The sequence below is a fragment of the Channa argus genome, chromosome 21 (genome assembly GCF_033026475.1).
Source record: "Channa argus isolate prfri chromosome 21, Channa argus male v1.0, whole genome shotgun sequence".
NCBI classification, from domain to species: Eukaryota; Metazoa; Chordata; class Actinopteri; order Anabantiformes; family Channidae; genus Channa; species Channa argus.
In genome coordinates, this window is record NC_090217.1 from 2,537,038 (window position 1) to 2,559,323 (window position 22,286).

Sequence of the window (22,286 nt, forward strand, 5' to 3'; positions counted from 1 at the left end):
GGAAAAACAGAAAAAGCACTTTGTCTAAATACTTTGGGATGCATTTTGCGGACAATAAGGACTGTGCACGTTGACTTTCTATTTCCTCTAGTGCAGGCACTTTTCTGTATAAGTGAAACAACATGGCCACTACTGTCAGTCCTGTAACAAGACCAGCCTGAATTTCTAGGCAGTTTGCAAATCATAACAAACCCATCACACATAACCGCTGAACTCATTAAGTATTAAAGTCGGAGTTAGGTCTCTGTTCAGAAACAACCACAGTAATTAACATTTCCTAAGAATGTTTTCATCCATATGATCTGCACAATGTAGCTGTGAGAAGTTTGTTTTCCCCACAACAAAATGAATATGTAGGTCTCACACACACACAGACAGTTAATGTTGAGCTGGATTCAGAACAAAAGTCTGTTTTCCAGGTAAACTCCTTTCAACTAAACTAGTCGATTATTGAAAGTTTGAACAACTTTCACTCTCTGTTTGCGTGTGTGTGTGTGTGTGTGTGTGTGTGAGAGATAAATGGCTTCAGGATGAAATGAAGTGCAAAGCTGCAGACAAAACACTACTTTATCTGAACGCCTTCTTCCCGCTGTCCCCCCGAACCTCACAAAGCAGCAGCAGCAGAAGAAACAAAAGTGAACAAGAACCAGAACCAGACACAAACACCATTCCTACCGTTTTATGACATGTCCAAAAATATTTATGAGTTAATATACTGCAGAGCATCCCACTCTAAAGCTTAACATTGTTATTCAGTTGCTTTTGCAGCACACCAGCAGTAGCCTGAAGGCAACATTCATCCAGACTGGGCAGAGAGAAATATGAATCTGAGGCCGTATCCTGAAGAAAATTAAGTGAAACGACACATTCCTCACTAAGGCAAAGGCACTGCAATATTTACACTGCAGCTTTTCATTTCCATCATGCAAAATGACCCCATACAACACAAAGATTACTAGGCCACTTCAGCTGGTCTGACACTTAAAGGGACAGTTTCCCCAATTCACAACAAATCATTTTCTTACAAATGTATAGGTTTGGAGATATTGCGAAATTTCTGCCCCCACTTCAATACAGTAAATTTGATGCAAGTGTCCTTGGGCAAGACACTGAACCACAAGTTGCTCCCAGTGGGTCAGGTGAGCACCTTGCATGGCAGTGTGTGTGAATGAGTGAATGAGAAACAGGCATTGTGAAGTACTTTGGATAAATGCTGTATAAACAGCAGAATATATCCACTTACTGTATTTCAGCAGAGAATAATAATCATAACACATTTGCATGTATGCCCACCTCTAATATACTATTTAAAATATACATTGATAGTTGTAAAAATAATCGCCCTCCCTGCTCCACGATGCGCCTCTATTGTCTGCTATGCTCTGCTATCACTGAATTCATGGCATAGACTGACAGCGCCAACACAAATATGTCCCTAATATTTCCCATTTGCCCCAATAAAACTCCAGACTTTACCACAAATCGGAGACTTCTTTAATTAAGCCTGAGGGGAAGAACAAGCAACGCGTTGTGATCACGGACGTCAGGGACCTGCCTGTCGAACAGAGCTGCAGTAGATGTGTAATGTAGACAGGTGTCTGACTGTGAGCACCGTTAACCACAATCACAAGCATTTGAAATGGATTCTGAATGAAATGGGAAACAAGTGTAAAGCAGTCGATATCAGAGTCACATGAGATTTCTTTTGAAATTTTATAGGTATTTGGTTAAAAGGCCTCCCAGAAGAGCTCGAGCTCGATTTATCAGTTCCCATAATCAGTGTGTTTGAAAATGTGGACAGTGTGTGGTGTGTTGTGCCGCTTTCTGACAGAATAAAACCAAACTAACGATGAATAACGGGGCAGAGACAGTTTGAATGTGACATTGTAATGATAAGAGCCATTTGGATAAACAGAGTCTGAGCACAAACACAAACACAGCAAAGTCACCAGCAAAACTGGATGAAGCCAAGTGTTTTTACAACGTCCTGTCTTTGTTCGTCTTTTTGTATCTTGTTCCTTTAATGGATGTCATCTCCATTCGCGCTCTCTTCCACTTTGTCTGTGCATCTCAGACATTTGTATCTTCTCTCTCCTCATTATGCAGGTCTTTATTATTTAGGCTCCTTTGCCTCCACTTCCTCTCGCTTTGTCTTCACTGACTGAAGCCTTCACATTCTCTTTAGCTTCGTCGTCTTTGTCTGCTCGTCACATCTTCAGTGTCGTACTTAAAAAATCTGCTGTTGTTGCCCGAGGAGCTTTGTTTCACACACACACACACACACACACACACTGATGTGACTTCTGTCACATTCAGTCTGTTAAAACTTGATCACTTACATCGGTTAAAGGAAAATCCCCCCCCACCACCCCCACACACACACCCACACACACAGTATTTACGATGATCTTTTTTTTTTTTTTTTAAGTCAAAGTGTGGTGCAGTGAAACGTGAAAGACCACCAGTCTTTTCACATGAGCAGGTTCAGGCTCAGGGATAGTTGTGGGTCTTCCAGGGAACATATTATCATCATTTCCTCTAAAAGAAGACACATTCATCATCAACGTGGTTTAAACGTGTGTGCTGGTGTTGTGACGTACATATAACATGAAAGCAAAGAGTTGAATTCTGAACAGCTTCACACTCGAATCATAGGATAAGGAGAGGCTTAGAAGCACTCTTTACTTTTACCAGGGATTATTTAAATCTCATGCTAAAGTGTGCACATCTTCTTCAGATGGTGAAGGGTCCAACTACAGACCTGAATTCAAAGACCCCCAAAGGTCTGTGAGCCGATCAGAGGAAAGTAAGAACCTCAGACGTAAGATGCATTACTTTCCTTACCAGACAATATTCTTTACAATTAAAAATACAGTATTTATACGTGTGTTGACTCTACACCACAGTTCTCTAGATTCAGATCACAACAACTGTGCTTGGTCCACTTATTTCTTCTGCCGACCCGTTTAGTGGCAGTACGAACATCTTCTTTCGACATCAGCTTTATTTAAAGCCTTGCAGTTCAACATCTGTTAGCTTCAACTGCAACATTATCCACTTAGTTTCACTGAACACTGCATAAAAACAGCGACACAGAAGCTTCACGTCAACATGATGACAGCACGGAACTAACACACACACACACACACGTGTAAATGCTCCAAACGTCGTGGGCCACTTGCATGGCCTCTGCACAGATTCAACACAGGACTGTAAATCCTTTACCCCATTCATCTGAGCTAAACAATTTATTTGCCATAATTACAAGAGGAGACCTTGTGCATGCACGGCTGACTGTCTGACCTCCGACAGCAAAGTTCTCTGAATCTAATCTTTTGCTGCAGCATTTGGTAACAAACATATTCTCCACCACGCACCTACTAATAAAGGAAGTCATCACCCAGTGGAGTCGTGTGCTTCACTGATACGTTTTTAAGGATTATTGGACAAAAACAGAGGTTTATAGTTGGTTTCTGTGTCTGTATGGGAAAGTGGCCGATGTCTTTAAAGAGGATGTTTTGCTGCTGTTTGTAGGAAACTCTGATGCATATAGTCATTTCTTTCTGAACTATTTTCACTTATCTACTTTACAACGCCGTCTCCTAACTTTCTCTTAAAAGCTTAAAATATTATAAGTGTGTACTGCATTGTCTGCTTTGCATTATGGAGATATCCTGTGTGCTCACACTGCTGCTTCTATCAGAGCACTATTTGCTTCATAAGAGCAAATATCCGTAGTGCTGTTGTGAATTATAGGATAAAGTGAGTTTGTCCTCACTGGCTTTTAGGATGTTTCAGCATATTTGTGTCTTGGTAATTAACTAGCCAAAGTATTTGACCTCACTGAGTTTCGATTACATGGTTTTTAAGATCGATGTTTAGCTTATTTTGTATTGTTAGATATAAGAATTTTATGTGGTTTTATCTTCTTCTTTCCTGTCATAAAATGAACTTAAGGAACACCAAATTTTACCATATGTGACATATTGGCTGTCTTGGGAAAATTGGGATGTCAGCTGTCATTACAGTAAAAGGTAAGTAAGTAAGTGAATATTGCCCATTGTAACAGTTTATCTTTCTGAGGTAAATAAAACACTGAACAAACAGTGAGTAGAACATTGAGGCCCTGTGTTAAATACTTAAAGCCAGACGTCCTACCTGGTGGCAGATCTCGTGGACGACCACCATTGTGAGTTCCATCTGATAAGATGACGACGACACCTCGGCATCCAACAGGATCTTCTGTTCCACAAAGATGCTCAGTCCCCAGTTCTCCATGGCGGCATAGGGATGTTTGGGCACCGCCAACAAGTCTGAGAACACACACAGCAACACATAATGGCCTTTTACCACTCTCTGAATGTGTTCCTCCATTAATAAACCCCCGATCACTTTCATCAAGCAAACCTCCACCATTTCAATGAAAGGCAACGGTGGCTCTGACAGGATGACTGCTGGCATCAGAAGAGATCCCATTCTGTGTTTAAATTAAACTCATGACTCATTTTAACAACCTGCCAAAGAATCCTTTCACCCCCACTACATGAATATATGCAGTTTTTCAGATACAAGTCATACCAATATCTGAGTGAGAGAAACGCAGATACACACAGAGACAAGGGAAGACAGAAGTCAGGGGGGAAAAAGAAAACAAGAAGGAAAAAGATTTCTATGAGAGAAAATGGGGAGAAGGAAGTGGAGGGAGTTGACCTTTAGTAATTGAGGGGGGGGGGGGGGGGGGGGGGGATATTTAACTGACAATGTTAGCAAAAACACACATCAACTACAGACATGGAAAAGTTACGATTCAAAAATGCCATTATGTGAATGACAGTGCTGTGTTGAGTGGAGCTTGTGCTGAAGTTCAAATTTCTAGTATTTGTCAGAATTTATACACTTTCTACTTAAAGTCTGTGTAATTGAAAAACGAGTTCAATGAATTACCTGCAGATCCCGTTAATTCCCTCACTAAAGAGAACCATGTTGCTGTAGCACCATAACCCGCCCTTCCTGTCTGTCTGGCATATCAAGTTTATTATTAGAATAGTTGACATAGGTGTTGATTGAATATGAGGTTCAGATCAAGGGCTACTGGATAAAAAAGACAACATAAATGTTGCTCACTCATCCGCAGAGAGATGTCACTAACTCTGACAGTGTCAATCATCTGAGCAAATAATGACATCGCTGGAGTTTGACAGCTGTCAATCACCACGTGATCTGTGTATTAGTGCAGCTGCTGTTGCTGAAACACTCAGTGTGTGTGTGTCAGAAACTGGAAAAGCACATCAACTAGATCCAAAGAACTCGGGCCAATGTTGAAACAACACTGCTGTAACACTGGTGCTGGGAGAGCTGCTTGTTGCCGAGGATCGTTTTTCCTCTTAAGTCACTATACAGACTGTTTATTTTGGCAAGTCACAGAAAGCAAGAGAACACATTCACAAATAAAAGTGAACATCTTGTTTTCTAGACGCATTGTGGTCAAATTAGCAGCTATGCTACATGCTCTCTAACGGCTTATTCGTACGTTCTGTTTACCTTTGTCTAGAGACGAATGTGGACGGGGACACACAGGTGCTGCTTATGTTATTAGTACACCTCAAAATTTACATCAAGGGCACGATGGCTCATCTCTAGGAATAAATTCTTATTAAAACTAATACCAATCAAAAAAAAGCATTGCTTCTTGTCTAATTTGATCTCATCTTGCAACTCGTGATGGGACAAGAAGACAGGACTTTCTTTTAAGGGCTACAATGTTGGAAATCTATGATAACAGGATAAACATAATGCCTCCAAGTTATGAGCCAAAATATGCTCTAAGCAAAACAAATCCTCTGCTTTTTCATGACTTTGTGCACAGGCTCACAGCAGAGAGCCAAGCTCTGCTCTGTCACTTCAGATTTTTGATATCTGTGTTTAAAAGCAGAACTCTGCAGCAGCTGTCTGGAAGTTAATCAGATTTGAACACATGCCATGATGCATATCCTCGGACCACGGGGTGGTCTCTTTTACCCAGCATGCATCTCTGTGAGCAGAGTGATGGCAGTCACTGTGTTAAATGTTCTGAGGTAACAAGAACACTGAAGACCGAAGACGTGGCTTCTGAGCGTGCGGCTTTCAGAAGTGACGAGAGAAATCACACAGCAGTCGTTTCTACTGAATTTTGTATGAAAGGATTAACAAACAGGCCAACTGGACACAAGCTGTGGGGCATAAGAGGCCTTTCCCTCTTTATGAATAATACAGCTTTTATTATTTGAAAGTCAGATAAATGAGCACAATTACATGCAAAAGCTTCGGAAATGGAGACAAAATAAGCGCAAAGGGAAACAAAATGACGCATATGACGCACACAAGATGTTCATCATAATGAAAAATCCAAAAAGACAATCTGATACTGGTTACAGAGATGTTTGCTGTATACACAGATTCACTTCCCCAGCTCTGCCTGCAGCCTTTTTTCTTGTATTAAACTAAAATGCTTGTTGGGCTCTGCAGCCAAAACATCCAAGCCGAGTCCAGGTCCAATATGCACTACGCAGTCATTAGGCCAAGTCCACAGATTGAAGGGAAACACTGATTTTCTTTGTAAAGATCAGCTGGAACAGGACTGAGCCTATGAAAACAGTTGCTTAATGTTTTTGCCTAATGGCCCTGGAGATGTTTTGTCACAGCTGGAAGAATAATCCACCAGGTAGCCGGAAACGGAAAGCTTGCATCACAAGTCTTTACCAGCTGGTCAAATATGGCCAACAGACGGTGCCTCTTGTTTTAACTTGCAGTGCCACTTATATCAAACTGTGGGTCTCACAGGACCCACAGTGAAGCAGCAGAAGCTGAGATAAGCTGACGTGTTTGATCAAGCTCCAAGAAAACGCCGCCTTTTCAAACAATGCATTTTACCTCCACGCCTCTTTGTTTTAAAACGCCGCACCTCCTCAATGTGACATTATCATAGTTATTCATTAGAACTTGGGAAGTGTCCTCCAGTGCCACAGAGGACATTGCTTTTCATAGGCTGAGTCACGCTCCAGTGTAAAACCAGTGTAATGTTCCTTTAATATTTACCAACATCTGGATCATCGTACATATTTATAGAGCTTTACATTATAAACAATTTCGTCGTTTTTCTTTTTTTGAATTTTTTAACTCACAAGAATAAAACTAAAGCGTGAAGGTTCAGTTCTGGCCTCTTGGTGTAACGGGTCTCAGTGTCCCTGTTCAGATCTAATCCATCACATCATATTTTCAGTGTCAGGCTGCTCACCTCTGATTTATCATCTAACCAGCAGCTGTCTGTGCCAGTGTCTGAGTCATCAACCAGTGAAGTGCTTTATAGTGGGTCGGAGACAAAGTGTCCTCTGCAGCAACAAGTACCCACACAGCCTGAGCCCTCATTCATCATTAGCTATTCTCTCCTATACCCTCATCCTCCTTATATGCTCTTTAAAAGGTGTTAGGGACGTTGTCGGGGATAATTTGATCTTTTGATTTCTTTTCACAAACTTCACATTAAAACAGGATCATATGATGTAGTTCTGCACATGTTTGTTGCCCGAGTTCATGATCCCAAGGATCATGTGGTCTTGAAGCTGTTCACACAAGCCTGGATGGTAGAAAGGTGTCACAGTGAATGCCTCACAACGTCAGAACTTCCTCTTTGTTTTTGTCATTTTAGCCATTTTCAGTGGACAGACATAAGGTATGACGTGCAGCTAAGGTCCCCACTTATGTGACGTGCTTTAACCAGTCGTCCATCAGGCTGCCCTGGAACCTCCTCTATAAAGCCCCAGTATGAGATTTCTACTAGCACAACACTGAGCCCCGACTGGCAGGTACTGTGTAACTGTCAGGTTCCATTCCAGAGACGTCATGCAGGAGCTGCAACGCTTTATGGTGCAGCTCAGTAAGATGCTGGAGCCGTATCCTCGTGACAGTTCGTGCCTCAAGTCTGTGGTCATATGCAGTGTTTATGCACCGACACAAACAAAATGAAAACTATCGTTATATTACATACATATAATAGAAAAGTCAGGATTTAGTGTCACTGATCAATTCTGCCGTCTAGTTAATACAAAGTCCAACAAGCACAAACACTGTGGTTGATTAATCACAGCTAAAACAAAGGGCACACTCACACACACCAAACTATGGGACGAGAATTCCAAAGCTGTGAAAAGCTACATCCTCCGCAGGTGTCCAATCACGTGTCAGCCTCGGCTCCTGCGCTGAATGTGATTGGCTGACAACTCATTACTCACATGACTGAGGCTCAGACAGCAGAACTGATTGGCGAGCTGAGGGGAAATGGAAATGCGACCGGTTCTAACTTAAGGGGGAAAATGCAAATGAGTCCGTTTGCTTTAAGGTGGAATATGCAAATGATACTTTATACTCAATAGACATTTAAATTAAAATGAAATGAATCGTTTCATTTTGCTGCAGAATGAGCCCTTCAGGAGGTTTTCTGTGTGCCAAAACACACACACACACACTCACACTAATGTAAAATATAACCTAAATTAGATTCACTTCACACTCTGTTGTCACTCTCATGTGGTTGTTCTGGTGTTTTACCTGGGCTCTGTCTCAGCCTTCGCCTTCAGCTGCTTTTATTACTTATTCTGTCTTTTTGTCATTTTTGTCTCGGCTCTGCGACGGAACAATGCACGTTGAGTTCAGGTGCAACACGCACGACAGAATCATTTTCCAAATCTAAAGATTAAGAGCAACACTGCTTTTGGATATAAAGATCAGTTTACTCAGTCTCTGCCTAATGGCCTGAGATGTGTTTTGTCAAGTCTGGGACAACAACCAGAGGACGTGGAGACACAAAGATGTGGATGTTCCCCAGGTCTAATAAAAGATGCTGTTGCATTGTTGCAAAATTGGATTGTAAATACTTTTTATTAAAGGTACAAGTAGTTATTTTTCATTTCTAATCTGTCCCACCAGCCACAGTAAATTACTGCAGAATTGTTGCAGAGCAATTATAAAAAAGCCTAAAGTCTTCTATAGATCCATGGATTGAGACGCTACTAGGAGTCAGCAGAGTTTTTATGCTACATTTCTGCGGTTCCTCCTTCCTTCCTCCTACAAGGGTGGATTACTCAGCACAGCTCCAGTCGCCCCAAACTTTCTTCTATTTGGGTCCAAATTTGATCAGATATTTGTTGCACCACCAAGTTACAATATGTGGATTCCTCCACCCTTAGTCATAACTTGTGTCCAAGCCACTTTTTATGATCTGTTCGTTATTGTATTTCATAAAATTGTTCAGTGTTTATTGCCCATCGACAGCAGGGTCGGTGGTTTGTTCCCCAACTCTCATATTTTTCCCTGGGCAAGACACTGCACCCTCAAATCCACAAAACTCAATACAAATTGAATGTATTTGATGGCAGAAAATGATTACTCAGCTAATTCCTGTATGCAAATTTTTATCTCACAGTCAAAAATGTAAACTATTATATACCTCCTATAAATCATAAGAGGAACACAAATGCACCGCGCCTTTCTAGCATTTCTAGGGTGCAACACTTTGGACCACTGCATGTTCTTGTCACCACCAGGCAGCTGAGTGTTTGTTTAGGGCCAATAATGGTGCTCGTTGGATGGCTGCATTGTATCAGTAATGACTCTACAGAACTTTCCTAATGGCAGGTCCTTTACCCAAGATTCTCATTACTCTGCTGTGTTTGGTGTGTGAGCAACACACTCAAACGACAAGCTCTGCTCTAATTGGCTGCATTAGGCAACACAACACCACAGCAGCATCCAAATACAGCATGCAGTGGATGGCATTGCATGCGGGTGTCATATTTTTCCATCGCCTCTATGAATCATGGCTGAATCATGATGAACATGATGCTGTCACTGCTGCTGGATGGTGGCTGTAATTGGTTCAGTATCAGATTCAGGCTGCCTGCCTTCGTGTGTGTGTGTGTTTAGATCTGTCAGCAGTTAGCAGGCAGGCTGAATAATTTAGCTGATAATGAATCTATGTGGACAGATTTTAAATGGCTTCTCTTACAGTGGCTTAAGACCAAGATTTAATTCATGTCATTATTGTCTTTCCACAAACTTTATAACAATAAGAAATGATGAAATTGACTTTTTAACACAATAAACCTGTCTACTTAACATACTACTGATTTACTGATACTACTGAATATAGACGAAATTTATGTCCAGTGCAGAGAATTGTGTCCCTAATGCAAACCGTCACGTTTACATTATTAATGACCAATGCAGATTTGTGTCCACTGTGACACAAGAGTATTAGAAAGTCCATCAGTCCTGTCACTGACACGTTGCAAAAATTAGGCCCACTGACAAAACCCTGGTCTGTCCCTAACTGTCCCTAACCTTCACCAAAATATTTGGTTTTTGCCTCAACTTAACCACACAGGAACCTGTGCAGTCAGGGTTCAAGTCAGTCTGCGGTAAGAACGTGGTGAAAACTGCCAAAGGCATCTTGGGAGCTTCAATTCGTGAGATTGAAGACATTGGCAGGCAGCAGTGTCTCAGGAGAGCACACAACATCAGAAAGGACCCCTCCCCCCTGCTCATAGGCTCTTTGCCCTGCTGGTCTCTGGGAGGCGCTACAGGAGCCTCCACATCAAGAGAAGCAGGTTCAGGAACAGCTCTATTGTTTACCATGTACATATGCACTGCTAACTGAATGTTGTTGCTTTGTACCAACATGTGCAATGACAATAAAGTTGAATCTAATCTAATAAATTAAATGTTTCATTCAATATTAATAATCAACTGTTGGATATTCCGTTAATGTAGAATATCCTAATCCTACTGTGACTGTTGTGCTCTTACTGTAGGTGCATAGGACCCCGTAAAGCACTTTAGTTGAGGGATAAGTTGGGAAAGATGCCTTGACTAGTCTAGACAGAACCATAACTCCTCAATATGAAGTGTTTCCTGGCTGTGAAGGGAAAGACCTCTGTGGAATTTTAATGAAGGGTTCTCCCTCCTAATAGCATTTATTTAAGATTATGGTTTTTTTTTTATCATGCTACTTTTACTTGCACGGGTCATTTTTCTTTCTCAGCTCACCGTCACGTTTCACTCTCTGCATCTCCCTTAACTCAGTGTTGCAGTTTGAGCAGCACCCAGGGGCGTTTCTGCCCCCTCCCCATCTCCACCACACACATCAACACACATGTCCTGCTTTCAGTATCATTCGCCCTCTGATTTTTGTCTGTTTCCTTGCTTCCTCTCTCTCTCACTCTCTCCCCCTCGTCCTCTCTGCGGCTGAGCTCCACTTGTCCACCAATTATCTTTAGCTAGTTCAGATAAGAGCTGCTCCATATTCAACAGACACAAGAAGCGAGAACAGAGAAGAGACTCTGAATGTTAAAATTCCTTCACAGCCGCCAGACAACCTGCAGCCACAGAGAGAGACCAACCTACAGCACACAAATAAACAGCAAAAGCAAATACTGCTTGAGGCTGAAATGTTCATTACTCACCTTAATATGAATTAATAAAATACTGATGATTTCGCTTTTCTTAGACGTTAGTCCTGAGGGTGCTGCTAAAGGAAGCGTGGTGACGACCTTAAAGCCTGAGGAAAAGAGGAACTGTGCTCAGTCTCCAGGTTAGATTTGGTAAGTATGTGGACATGTGTGGTTTCAGTCTTTCCACATGATGTTTAATTTGACCCTGACTGGCTGAGGGCAGAGCCAGTGAGCAGGCCAGTCAAGGTCTTCTGCACCAAACATGGAGAACGGTTTCTTTATGTAGCTGGCTAAACGTGATTACGTGCAGTAACGATATGAACATAAAAGGTCCACCTAATGTTTGTATGGTTTTCTGAACAGGGTCTGGGTTATCTGATGTAGTTTGTGCAAGTCTGTAGTCTGTATTAATTCATTTCCACCTGATGATGCACATGTCTAGATATCATGCTAGATATCACTCAGTGGTTGTTGTCATCACCATAGATATGGACCTGCAGCTACCCGCTCCACATGCCAGTAGGTTCAGTAGGTCGCTATCATGCAATTATTATGGATCACTGTCATTCAGTGAATAACAGCTGCTCACTCATCACTCAAAGACACGATTACACTCAAATTGGCTGCTTGATGATAAAATTGTTTGATGTTTCAGGAGTAACTGAGCACGCAAAGACTGATATTCACAGCAGATTTACCCTCATGTCTTTGGGGTCTAATAGATTTCTCCACTGGACTGTTTCAAAGTGTTGAGAAGCTGCACCGAGTCATTTCTATAAACTCAAGCTGTCAGAGGTACTGTGCTACTGGGTACTGTGAAAATGTTTTAATAAGGTCTGGGCTAAGTGGGCAGTGAATGTGTCCAGAGAGATACTGCACTGTACAAGCCTAAAACCCAAGCCTTGAAACAGAAACAGATCTTTGGAGTTATGACTGAAGAAATGTCCTTACAATGCAGAAATAAGCCCACAATGATGGTTTCACACAGCCATACTAAGACACACACAGATGCAAACCGATGAAGATTTTGAACCGTCAGTCCTGACACAAATTCTAAATGGTAAATGTTCTGCACTTATATAGCACCTTTCTACCTATTGGCACTCAAAGCACTGCCTCTTATTCTCCCAATCCCACTGACAGTCACCCACACCCACACCCCTATGGGGGAGCTGGCCAACACTCACCGGGAGCAACTAAGTCAGTGTCTTGCTCAGGGACACTTGAAAGTGTTATCGGATCAAACCTGCAACTGGGGGATTGGTGGACAACTGCTCTTCCTCCTGTGCCACAGCTGCCCTCTGTGCCCTCTGTAGCTCTGTGGAAAATCTATATATATTTGTGTGTGTGTGTGTGTGTGTGTGTGTGTAGAGGAGAATCAGAGGACAGTGACCATCAGATCACCCGGGGCCGGCTGATTGACTTGGCTCGCTGCCATCCCGGCCAATCGGAGGTCTTGATTTCCCTGCAGCGATAAGAGCTGAGAAAAATTTTATGGCCGAGCAGAGTCGACCTTTAAACTAAAGTGTCATAACACACCTGGAAATGTATAATGTAATATTATAAATGACCTGATTAGTCTCATTAGCTGCCTGCTCTGTCGACAATGTTATTTTTAGACGTTCTCTTGTAGGTCGTGATGCTGCAGAGCCGTGCTCTTTACTCTGTTGATGTCTAACTTAGTCACTTTCTCTTTGTCTCGTTTAAAAATGAAGCTGGATGAATGGCAGCCTTATTGTGGTAACAAATATAAGCCTCTGGCAACAAACGGAGTGACGAGGTGGATGAGAGACCTTCAGATCTCTGCCTAATAAACCACTTTACTGTTACACAGCTTGCTCATTGTATGTGCTGAGATCTGGGGCAATATGAAGAGAGAGAAAGTTTTGAATCTACAGAGAAGGACATCAGTTTGCCTTTATTTTTAGAAATAGGAGCTGATGCTTGAAAAAAAAAAAAAAAGCCATATGGAGCTGTAAGACATGGACCCAGCTGATAAATAGTTGAGATGAAAATGTCGTCATTTCCATTTCATCCACATTTGAAAATGTTACCAGAAGTTTTTTGAAAAGGTGGTGATGACATTCTACTGAGCATCCAAACAACGTATTTTTTTCAATTCCCCCATGACACCATAAATCCCCATTAATTACATGTTTTCAAAAAAAGAGCCTTGTTTCATTATGGAATATTTATCAGAGGAGGGTTGTTGTTTGTGACTGCAACACAACTGCATAAAGTCCATTTCCTTAATCTGGGTCAGAAAGCATCACCTAAACCAGTTCAAAGACTAGAGCTGCCATGCACTTGGATTATCCAGCTCCTCCCATGTGATTACTTCTCACATTTGTGTGTGTGTTTTCTTGCCTTATAGAACATTGATGACTTGGAAAAGGCAAATAGTTAATGTGCAGACTAAGGATTAATGATTATCATTATTTATTGGAGCCCTAGAGTTGCACATTATGCGACAGCAAAATGTAAAAGCTTTTGTGCATTAAAAACCTGTACAGTAAAAAGACCTTTATTTGAGACCACTGGTGGAAAAGAAAAGCTATCTGAAGACATCGCCTTGAGCTCTTGGAATGTTAAATGAAAATATGTCACATTTTTTGATGATATAGACCAAATAACTTGAAATTTCTTTGTTTCTGTGCAGATAAAAGGTGGTGGAATATCAGCGCTGACGGCAAAAAGCAGATATTTACTGGTAGTTGTTAACACTGGCTGAAGGACAGAGGTGGTAAAGGGTTGGGCTGTAAGGTCAACTGGTTAATGAAAAGCCTCTTGTCAAAGCAAAAAGCCCAAGAAACTGTCCAAAAATACCAATTTTCTAAAAAGAGACAATTTCCTGCCAAGGTTAGACATCAACCACAATCTCAGCGCTTTTTGAATCGGCTTTGTCTGCAGCCCGTGAGGGTTTTTCCACCACGTCATCAATAACCAAATTCAACATGGTTATTATTGTTTTTGTGTAATTGTGTAACATTTATTATTGTTAGAATTCTACATACATATGATGACAAAATTGTTGGTACCAAAAAAAATCCATAGTTTTTACTGAAATATCTTGAAACTGACAAAAGTTTGAAAAAAGAAAAAGAAAAATCTGTCTTCCTGTTAGTTCAACAGATTTTTTTTTTTAATAATACAACAAATTTATTAGAGAAGATCATAAATGTAGGACTCATTTCACCTATTTAAGTTGGATTTGTTGTTTTAATATAGAAATCAAAAATTGTAACCAAAGGCAGATTTGTACTTCTTTTCCCTCCTATGTTTTAAATTCCATTTACAGTTTTCAGTTATTTTAACAGAAAATTATAGTGTTTTGTGTTTTGGTGGGAGGGGACCACAGGGTAAGATCTGAATTCTCTTGTATTTAGTTGCCTTTCTCTTGTTAAACATAGGTTAAATAACAGAGCGTCAGTGCTGATTGCTAATCTGAGACAGGAAGTGAAGTAAGAAGACCCAAGGCAGCAATGTGAGCTGACTATTATCTTAAAGACTGTCTGTGGGCTCAGAGTAGATGACTCAACTAAGCAGCTGATGTTGCTCTCCAGCCATTATCACTGGCGGACAGCTGTCGCATTTTCAGGGCTCACGTAAAAGTAAAATTAACAACTCCGCTGCGGTTGCCATGGTCGCACCTAGTGGACAGACAGAAAAGTTGTTCCTCAGCCGCCATGTTTACATCAGTGAGAGCAGAGGCGGCTGCTTCACATCGAATCTCCACCTGACAGAGCGACGAGTCGTGTTAGAGATGGATGATAACATCTCCGTGTCTGAGCACAGTGCATCTCATTAACCAGCAGATGGGCTGTTTATGTAACATCTTTATTCGGCCTTTCTTTTCTGCTCTCGCTCTTACTTCTCCATCTGTTTTGTTTATAAGCTTTTGTTCTTTTCTCCTCCCTCTTCATTCCCGGGCATCTTTTTCTCTTCATTTCTATCTTCTGTTCTCTCCGTCTGTTCATTTCTCTTTACATTTTGTCTCACAAATCACTCTTTCACTCGGCCATCTGTGTCTTTCCGTTTCCTCGTGTGTGTGTTCAGCTGACCCAGCGTCAGTCTTTGTTTTAGTGTTGAGTCTGGAATGTGGCGATGTGACAGAGCGAGCTGCAGATCTGTGCAGTATGGTGCAGGGATGTGTCGCAGACATTTGCCTTCCTTCAGAACTGCAACAAAACCTCGCACGTGAAAAGTGTCCACAATATGTCACATCTGTGAAATTCGCTTTATAAATACATACAAGGTCTACAAAGGGCTGAAGTTGTGGGTTGATTACTGAACAGGCTTAGCAGGACCAAGCTCAGTAGAAATGTCAGGGAGCCTGTGGACCAGAGGCTCTGAAGTCACGGTGGATTTTTCTTGTTTAAAACAGCTCAGTGAAAATACCCAAAAAATGACAAAGAATACACAAGCACAAAAAGATGCAGAACAACTTAAATATAATAGACAAATGACCTAAAAGGCATAAAATAACCCAAACAAATATAAAAACAACTACAAGCCGACAAAAAAAGATGAAAAATCTGCACAATGCAGCCAAAGTTAGACACACGTCAACACACAGACAGAAATGACCAAAAGCAAAGAATGAGGGGGGGGAACCTTATTAAAATTCCTCTCAACAAATCACAGAGTGAGTTTGGGGGCAACAAGTTCATCACGAGAATGATGGAATGTAGAACGTGACAAGCAGAAAGACAGACAAGTGGGCGTAAAGGGAAACAACAGACAACAATAAAATGATTTACGGCTGCTTATATTGCTAATGCTGCCTATGCAAACAGACTCTGTGCTAATAAATTATCCACTTCAAACACAAATACAGCAGAGTGACAGAACGAGCCAGTACACAGGATTAATTGGGCTGGTTAATGGGCTCACACACACAAACACACACACACACACACACACAAGGACAGTATAAAAAGTTAATGTAGTACGTAAAACATTTTTTTTCAAAATGTAATTTGGTTCCACATGAGTTTTTATTTAACTCTGTCGAGACGTCGACATACTGCACATTAATTTCAGTGTTGCATCCAGATTCCTGCAGAAAACACCTAAAACACCATGTGTGACGGTCACAAAAGAGGCCTTACTTCTAACCTTTCTACTCAACAAAGGCTAAAACAGGAGATTAAAATGTCATAAAACTACACGCCACTGTCCTAAACCAGTCAGAATTCAAACTCGAGTACTTGAGTAGAGACAAGTGTCCACATTTAAATGTGCAAGCAAATAATCAAATACAGTACAAAAACTGTATTCTATTGAAAAACTGACATTTTGTTCCTGAGTGCAGTAACATAAATATTGAACTATAAAAAGAAAGTCATCACTGCAGTACAGTTACTTCACAACGTGGTACAATTATTTGACATTTAGAGGGTTATAAAATTAAGAACTTAGTTTTGTTTAATTAAAGATGAAGGTACCATAAATCTTTTTTTTCCAATGATTTAGTGCCTTATACAGCACATGAACTGAAACCCTAGTGAGTAATGAGCCTAAATCCAGAAAGATGTCATTAGTAGTGAGAATTTATAAGAGTAATTATGATTGAATGTATATGTATAATATGTGAAATAATTATTGTTGAATAAAATGTGTTAGCATCAAAATTATTATTTGGTGCCATTTTAACTAATGAGTGAAACATTTAGGACATAAATAAAGTTAGAGAATGTGCTGTTTTAACTGAGTGGGAGGAACATTTCAGCCTGACATTCAATAACAGAGTAAAGTTAAGCAGCAGTAACCTTCATAAGGCAAATGTAGTGAAGTGATGCTATATGGGTTGGAACAGCTACAGATCAGCATCACTGCTGATGATTAGTGGTGAGTTATCACACTTATTAAAAAAAGCAGAAACCTCTTTTTAAGTTGAATGTTCAACTACTATAACTATCTTTTCCAAGAAGCAAAAATGATGTCGATCCAACATCCACAGTACACTACAAAAAACAAGCAGCAAACGACGCACCGTTCGTATTACGTGATGTGTAACCACTGTTTTTAATCCAGTACTTGGTTTAGAACTTCCTTTGTCGAGTGGTGCCAACACCCGGGTCTGCTTATAATAAGGTGTCGTCACTACTGTACAATTATAAGATTAACTATGTTTTAATCCACTTATGAAGTTAATCCTCATTTGTCCAGGCAGCCTTTAGGCTAATGATCAGCCTCATTATGAGGATGTCAGTGTTGAACTGAGTCCTGTCCACTGGTGTGTGCACGCAGCTTCAGGCTGAACCAGTTCTGTCTTTAATAACACATATCTGAACATGTTAAGTGAGGTTAACTAGCAAAGCCTCAGGACACACGAAAGGCTGCACACTGCTCCTTATTATCCTCTCTCTTTGAAGAACTCTATTGTTTCTTCCTTTTTTTGCAATTAAAAGCTCGTCTGTCATCTGGTTTGGCATAGAATGAAACAAAGATGCAATGAAAGGAGATGATTTTGTGCTCATTCGACAAAAATCTGAAAAAAATGGCCTCAGCAAAGTTACTGCCTGCTAATAGATGTGGTGCTAAATATTGGGATCATAGTGGTGATGGGTAATTCTGCTTATTTCAATGGAGAAATAACCCCTGCTGTTCACTGAGTAAGAACATTTTCAAACTGGTGAATGTGGCCGGTTCTTTGAAATCACAACATGAGGCTCCTGTTCTGTGGAAAACAAGAGCAAAGCTGAAACTCACTCACTCCGACTCCGTCGTCGTGTTAAAGAAGGCAAAACATGTAAACTGTGATTGGAGCAGAAGTAGGACTGGTTCAGTCTCCAGGAGGTTCGACGTTATCTTACATACAGCAGGTCACACTGAGCTGGATGTGATGAAAACGCTTTAGATTACAGGCCGAGACCTACAGGGTGAGTACAGTAATCTTACTGTGTACACACCTATCATCCGAAACTTAATTATTTATCACTAAGTTAGTTGAACTTTAGCATTTTAAGCAAATTGGTTTTAAGGCAATAAAAATAGAAGCATGATTGCTATTTATTATACAAAAAATTAGTATATCTGAGTATATCTAAACCCCTTATTACCTGTTATTAAGAAGTAGGTACAACAAATGAGGGCTGTAATTTATAAATATGTTTTGTTTTTGATCAAAAACGTCCTTCACAGACAGAACAATGAGTTTCAGATCTGATTACCATATGGAGCAGATCCATGTATGTTTTTGGGAACATGAAGCGTACTTAAAGAAGATAAAAGAAAAAGATAGAAACGGGAACAGATGGATCAACACTGAGCCAGGAAAACCAGTAAAGCCCCTGTTGTCGTTTTTGTGTTGATGGAAATTTGAGTCGACAACTTTCTGATCAAAACTCTCCATGCTGGAAATTGCAGCCCCGTCTTTCTCTGTCACCCTCCTGATATCATTAAGTTTTAATACATTGATTAATTCTCCGTCTCCTGTTTCCTTAATCAGGGCACGTTTCTAGGACACGCAAAGGCCACGTCATCGCTTCGGAGACCACAAACATTTTGACGGGTCCTAATTTGGTCATTGACACGTGTCCTAATTTGTCCATTTAGCTTCGGAGGAGGCAGGTAATGACCAACAATGTGTTGATGCATCAGCAACAAGAACAGCAGAGAGTCTGGCTGATGTGCTGCTGAGTGTTTGTGTAGTGTATGAAAAGGTGTAAGATAAAGCTGTAAGATGCACAAGGTAAAGGCTGAAGGAAGAAAAAATGGACGTAGCGGGAAAAGAAGTAAAAGAATAAAATAAAATAAATGCATACGTGCAAATGAAATAAACAGCCACAAATCAACAAAAATGTAAAAAACAATAACAACAACAACTTTGGCAGGAAAGTAAAAATGGAAATGTGGCATCAAACTACTGTTGCTTTGAAATTAGGCTGCATTCACATCACAGTCCTGAATGTCCAGTTCTACGATGGAAGGATATATTGTTTGAACATTGTGGCTGTGAGTCGTTTACGTCATGGTGTTGCAGGACATGCAATGTCAATGTTAACTCACACCACGGATGTAACTGTTTTGCTGCTTGATACAAAAGGAAAACTCGCACAGCTTTTGACACAACCGCCGTTTTTGGTTTTCAGCTAACTGGGATCAAACATGGTCCCACTTCCTTTAAATCTTCCACACAATTCACACAATGCAGGTAAAGTCTACAGACGTTCAGCGTTGCAGCACATGAGTGAAAGCAGCTTTTAAAAGGAGTTTGAGAGTTTGGCCCCCAATTCCAGGACCGTTGTATCCTGTTACCAACGAGCTCACTTCAGCCTCTGAGATGCTGACACTGAATGATTTGCTCGTGCACACAGGAGGCAAATATTAAAACAACAAAACACATGAATTTTGATCTGACCATTCTGACAGCTGTCACATTGCCATGGATCAATATGAAGGAGATCTAGCCCACATCTGATATTACAAAATAAACCTCTTAAGTCTTAAAGAAAAAGAAAACCAGACTGAGAGGGCTTTCGCGTACAGTGGCTTCACAGAAAGATCCGAGTTTTAAAAAACTTTAAGAGGACTGGAACATTAAAGTGAATGGGTTTAAGCAGCGGTGCTACTGTCGCATCTAAAAGCCCCATAATGCATAATATGCCATTTTCAATCACACGCTGTCTGGGCCTCTTTACATCTTACAGCTGCGACGTCACTTTCCTGCGTTCTGTTTTCCATTTAAATGTCTGATTTATGGTCCGACACAGAAATCAGGAGCAAATAGCTGATGTGCTTACAGTAGCTCTTCACTCCTCAATTTCTGCCTGCTTCATGCAGCAGCTAAATCTAACTTTACTTTCTCACACTTGCACACAGAGTGAATCATACAGGGCAGCAAGCTGATCGCTCTCACTGTCATTTACAACTTTCACACTTTAGGATTTATGTACTTTTAGAAATAGCCCAGCTTGCAGACAGTTTAGGATGGTACATTAAAGTCATCTACAGAAGCATCTGGTGAAGTTGTGGCTGAGAAGCTCTTTACGGGGTGATTGACCACCCTTAAATGTTGCTTTGGAAATTTAAGAGCACTTGTAGAAACATGCTCTACTTTGAATATAGTTAGTGTGACGGGAAATGGGCCCTGGCTTTGTGCACATGAAACTCCACACAGCCACTTAGGACCACGAGTCCACACATCATGCCAGCAGTACTTTATTAAAAACAAATTAACAACTTCTACCATAGCAGTCCAACATCTACCTCTTCGTCCTATCACGTTTTAGCATATTTACTGTGGACAGACAGAAAGTATCTGAGTAAGGAACATAATTGTGATTACCAACATTTCAAACTTGCAGAACTCACCCAACCACACACACTCAGAGAGAGACGTGGATTTTTCCTGCTAAAGCACCAGCACCATAGATTAAACTGCACTGTTGTGGAAACGCACAGTTGCTTTCTCTTCCGCCTGCCAATAAAAGAAATTTGAATTTAACTGAGAGGGAGAGCAGATGGATGCAGAGATGGAAAAGAGTGGGAGAGAAGTTGTCATGGCAACAGATGTTGGGTCACTGAGCCGGTGAGAGGCCGGCGAACTCTACTCTGGATTCTGCGAACATGTGTGGTGTGTGTTTGTGCAGTTCTGTTCTATATTTACTAACACAGAGGAGGTGTGTTCTAGAAAAAACTATGTGGAGAAAGCGGAAAAAAGCAAGAGGGCGGAAAACGGGTGTATGTGTGAGTGAGAGCATGTTCAGTTTGATGTCAACATTTGCAGGACATTGTGCCCAGTCTACACAACTTCATGGAGCTGTTAAGAGTCAAGACATTTGGGGTTAGAATTAGGATTTAGGGAATGTAGTGTGTGTGTGTGTGTGTGTGTGTGTGTGTGTGTGTGTGTGTGTGTGTGGTGATGCCAGGGAATATGAGTCAACACGTTTGGCAACCCACCAACATACACACACACACCTGAAGCCACATGCACAAACACACCCCTGCCTACAGGTATTACTTTAGTCGTCATGGTAACTGATCTGTGCACCTGCTGAGCTGTGCCGTTCAGCTGCCAGTTCAGCTCCACCTGTAACCTCACTGGATTTAACTCTGGCCACTGACAGGATTCAGGGTGATACACCTTTCATCCAATCAGCACTCAGTATGTCATAAATAATACCTGGAGACAGGATGTTATACTGAGGTGATTCTTTATGACAATAATAAAATAACTGGTCTTACAGATACATGCGGGGCAGCAAGTGAGAGGCAGTTGTGCATCTGAGCCTGATCTCCCCCTTTTCTATTGTTGTCCAAACAATATTAAAAACACATTAATGAGCAACATGTTGCAATCATCACCATGATCACACACTGTAGTTTCCCACATGCACCAACCCGCTGCTACAAATGCTCGCTAGAGCATCAGAAGTGGATTAAGCCTTTGCTAAAAACAGACCAACAAAGGCACCATTTCTGGAGCCTTTTTGGAAATTACACTTCAGACATTTTTGCCATTATATGTAGTTCATACTACAACAGAAATAATTCTACCCCCATAAAGGTTAGAACATTCAGGTGTGTCCCCAAATCAACTTCTAATAATCCCACTAGGCCCTTGTACTGTATAACCTGCAGTAATTGTACAACTAGTAAAAACCAAAATCAGGCAAAAATGGGTCGGACATAATATTGGAAACACGTTTGCATGCGATGCATTTAAAGGCATCACAAACAACTTCCAAAATGGCCGTGTTAAACCAGTGCTGCTCTAAAACAGCTACAGTATTGTGATAGTCTGTTTGTAGTCAACCTTTTTTTCACCCACTGGGTCGTAGAGCTGACCCTGAGTCA

General features: G+C 41.0%; 1 protein-coding gene across 1 annotated transcript in view; it reads right to left on the minus strand.

Moving 5' to 3' along the window:
- The window catches only part of LOC137106818 (thyrotropin-releasing hormone-degrading ectoenzyme-like), a 142,692-nt gene that overhangs the window by 63,658 nt on the left and 56,748 nt on the right, over nt 1-22,286 (minus strand). The window contains exon 5 of the mRNA XM_067490769.1: nt 4,159-4,313. Coding sequence (XP_067346870.1) covers nt 4,159-4,313 — 155 coding nt within the window. The remainder of the gene's footprint in view (nt 1-4,158; nt 4,314-22,286) is intronic.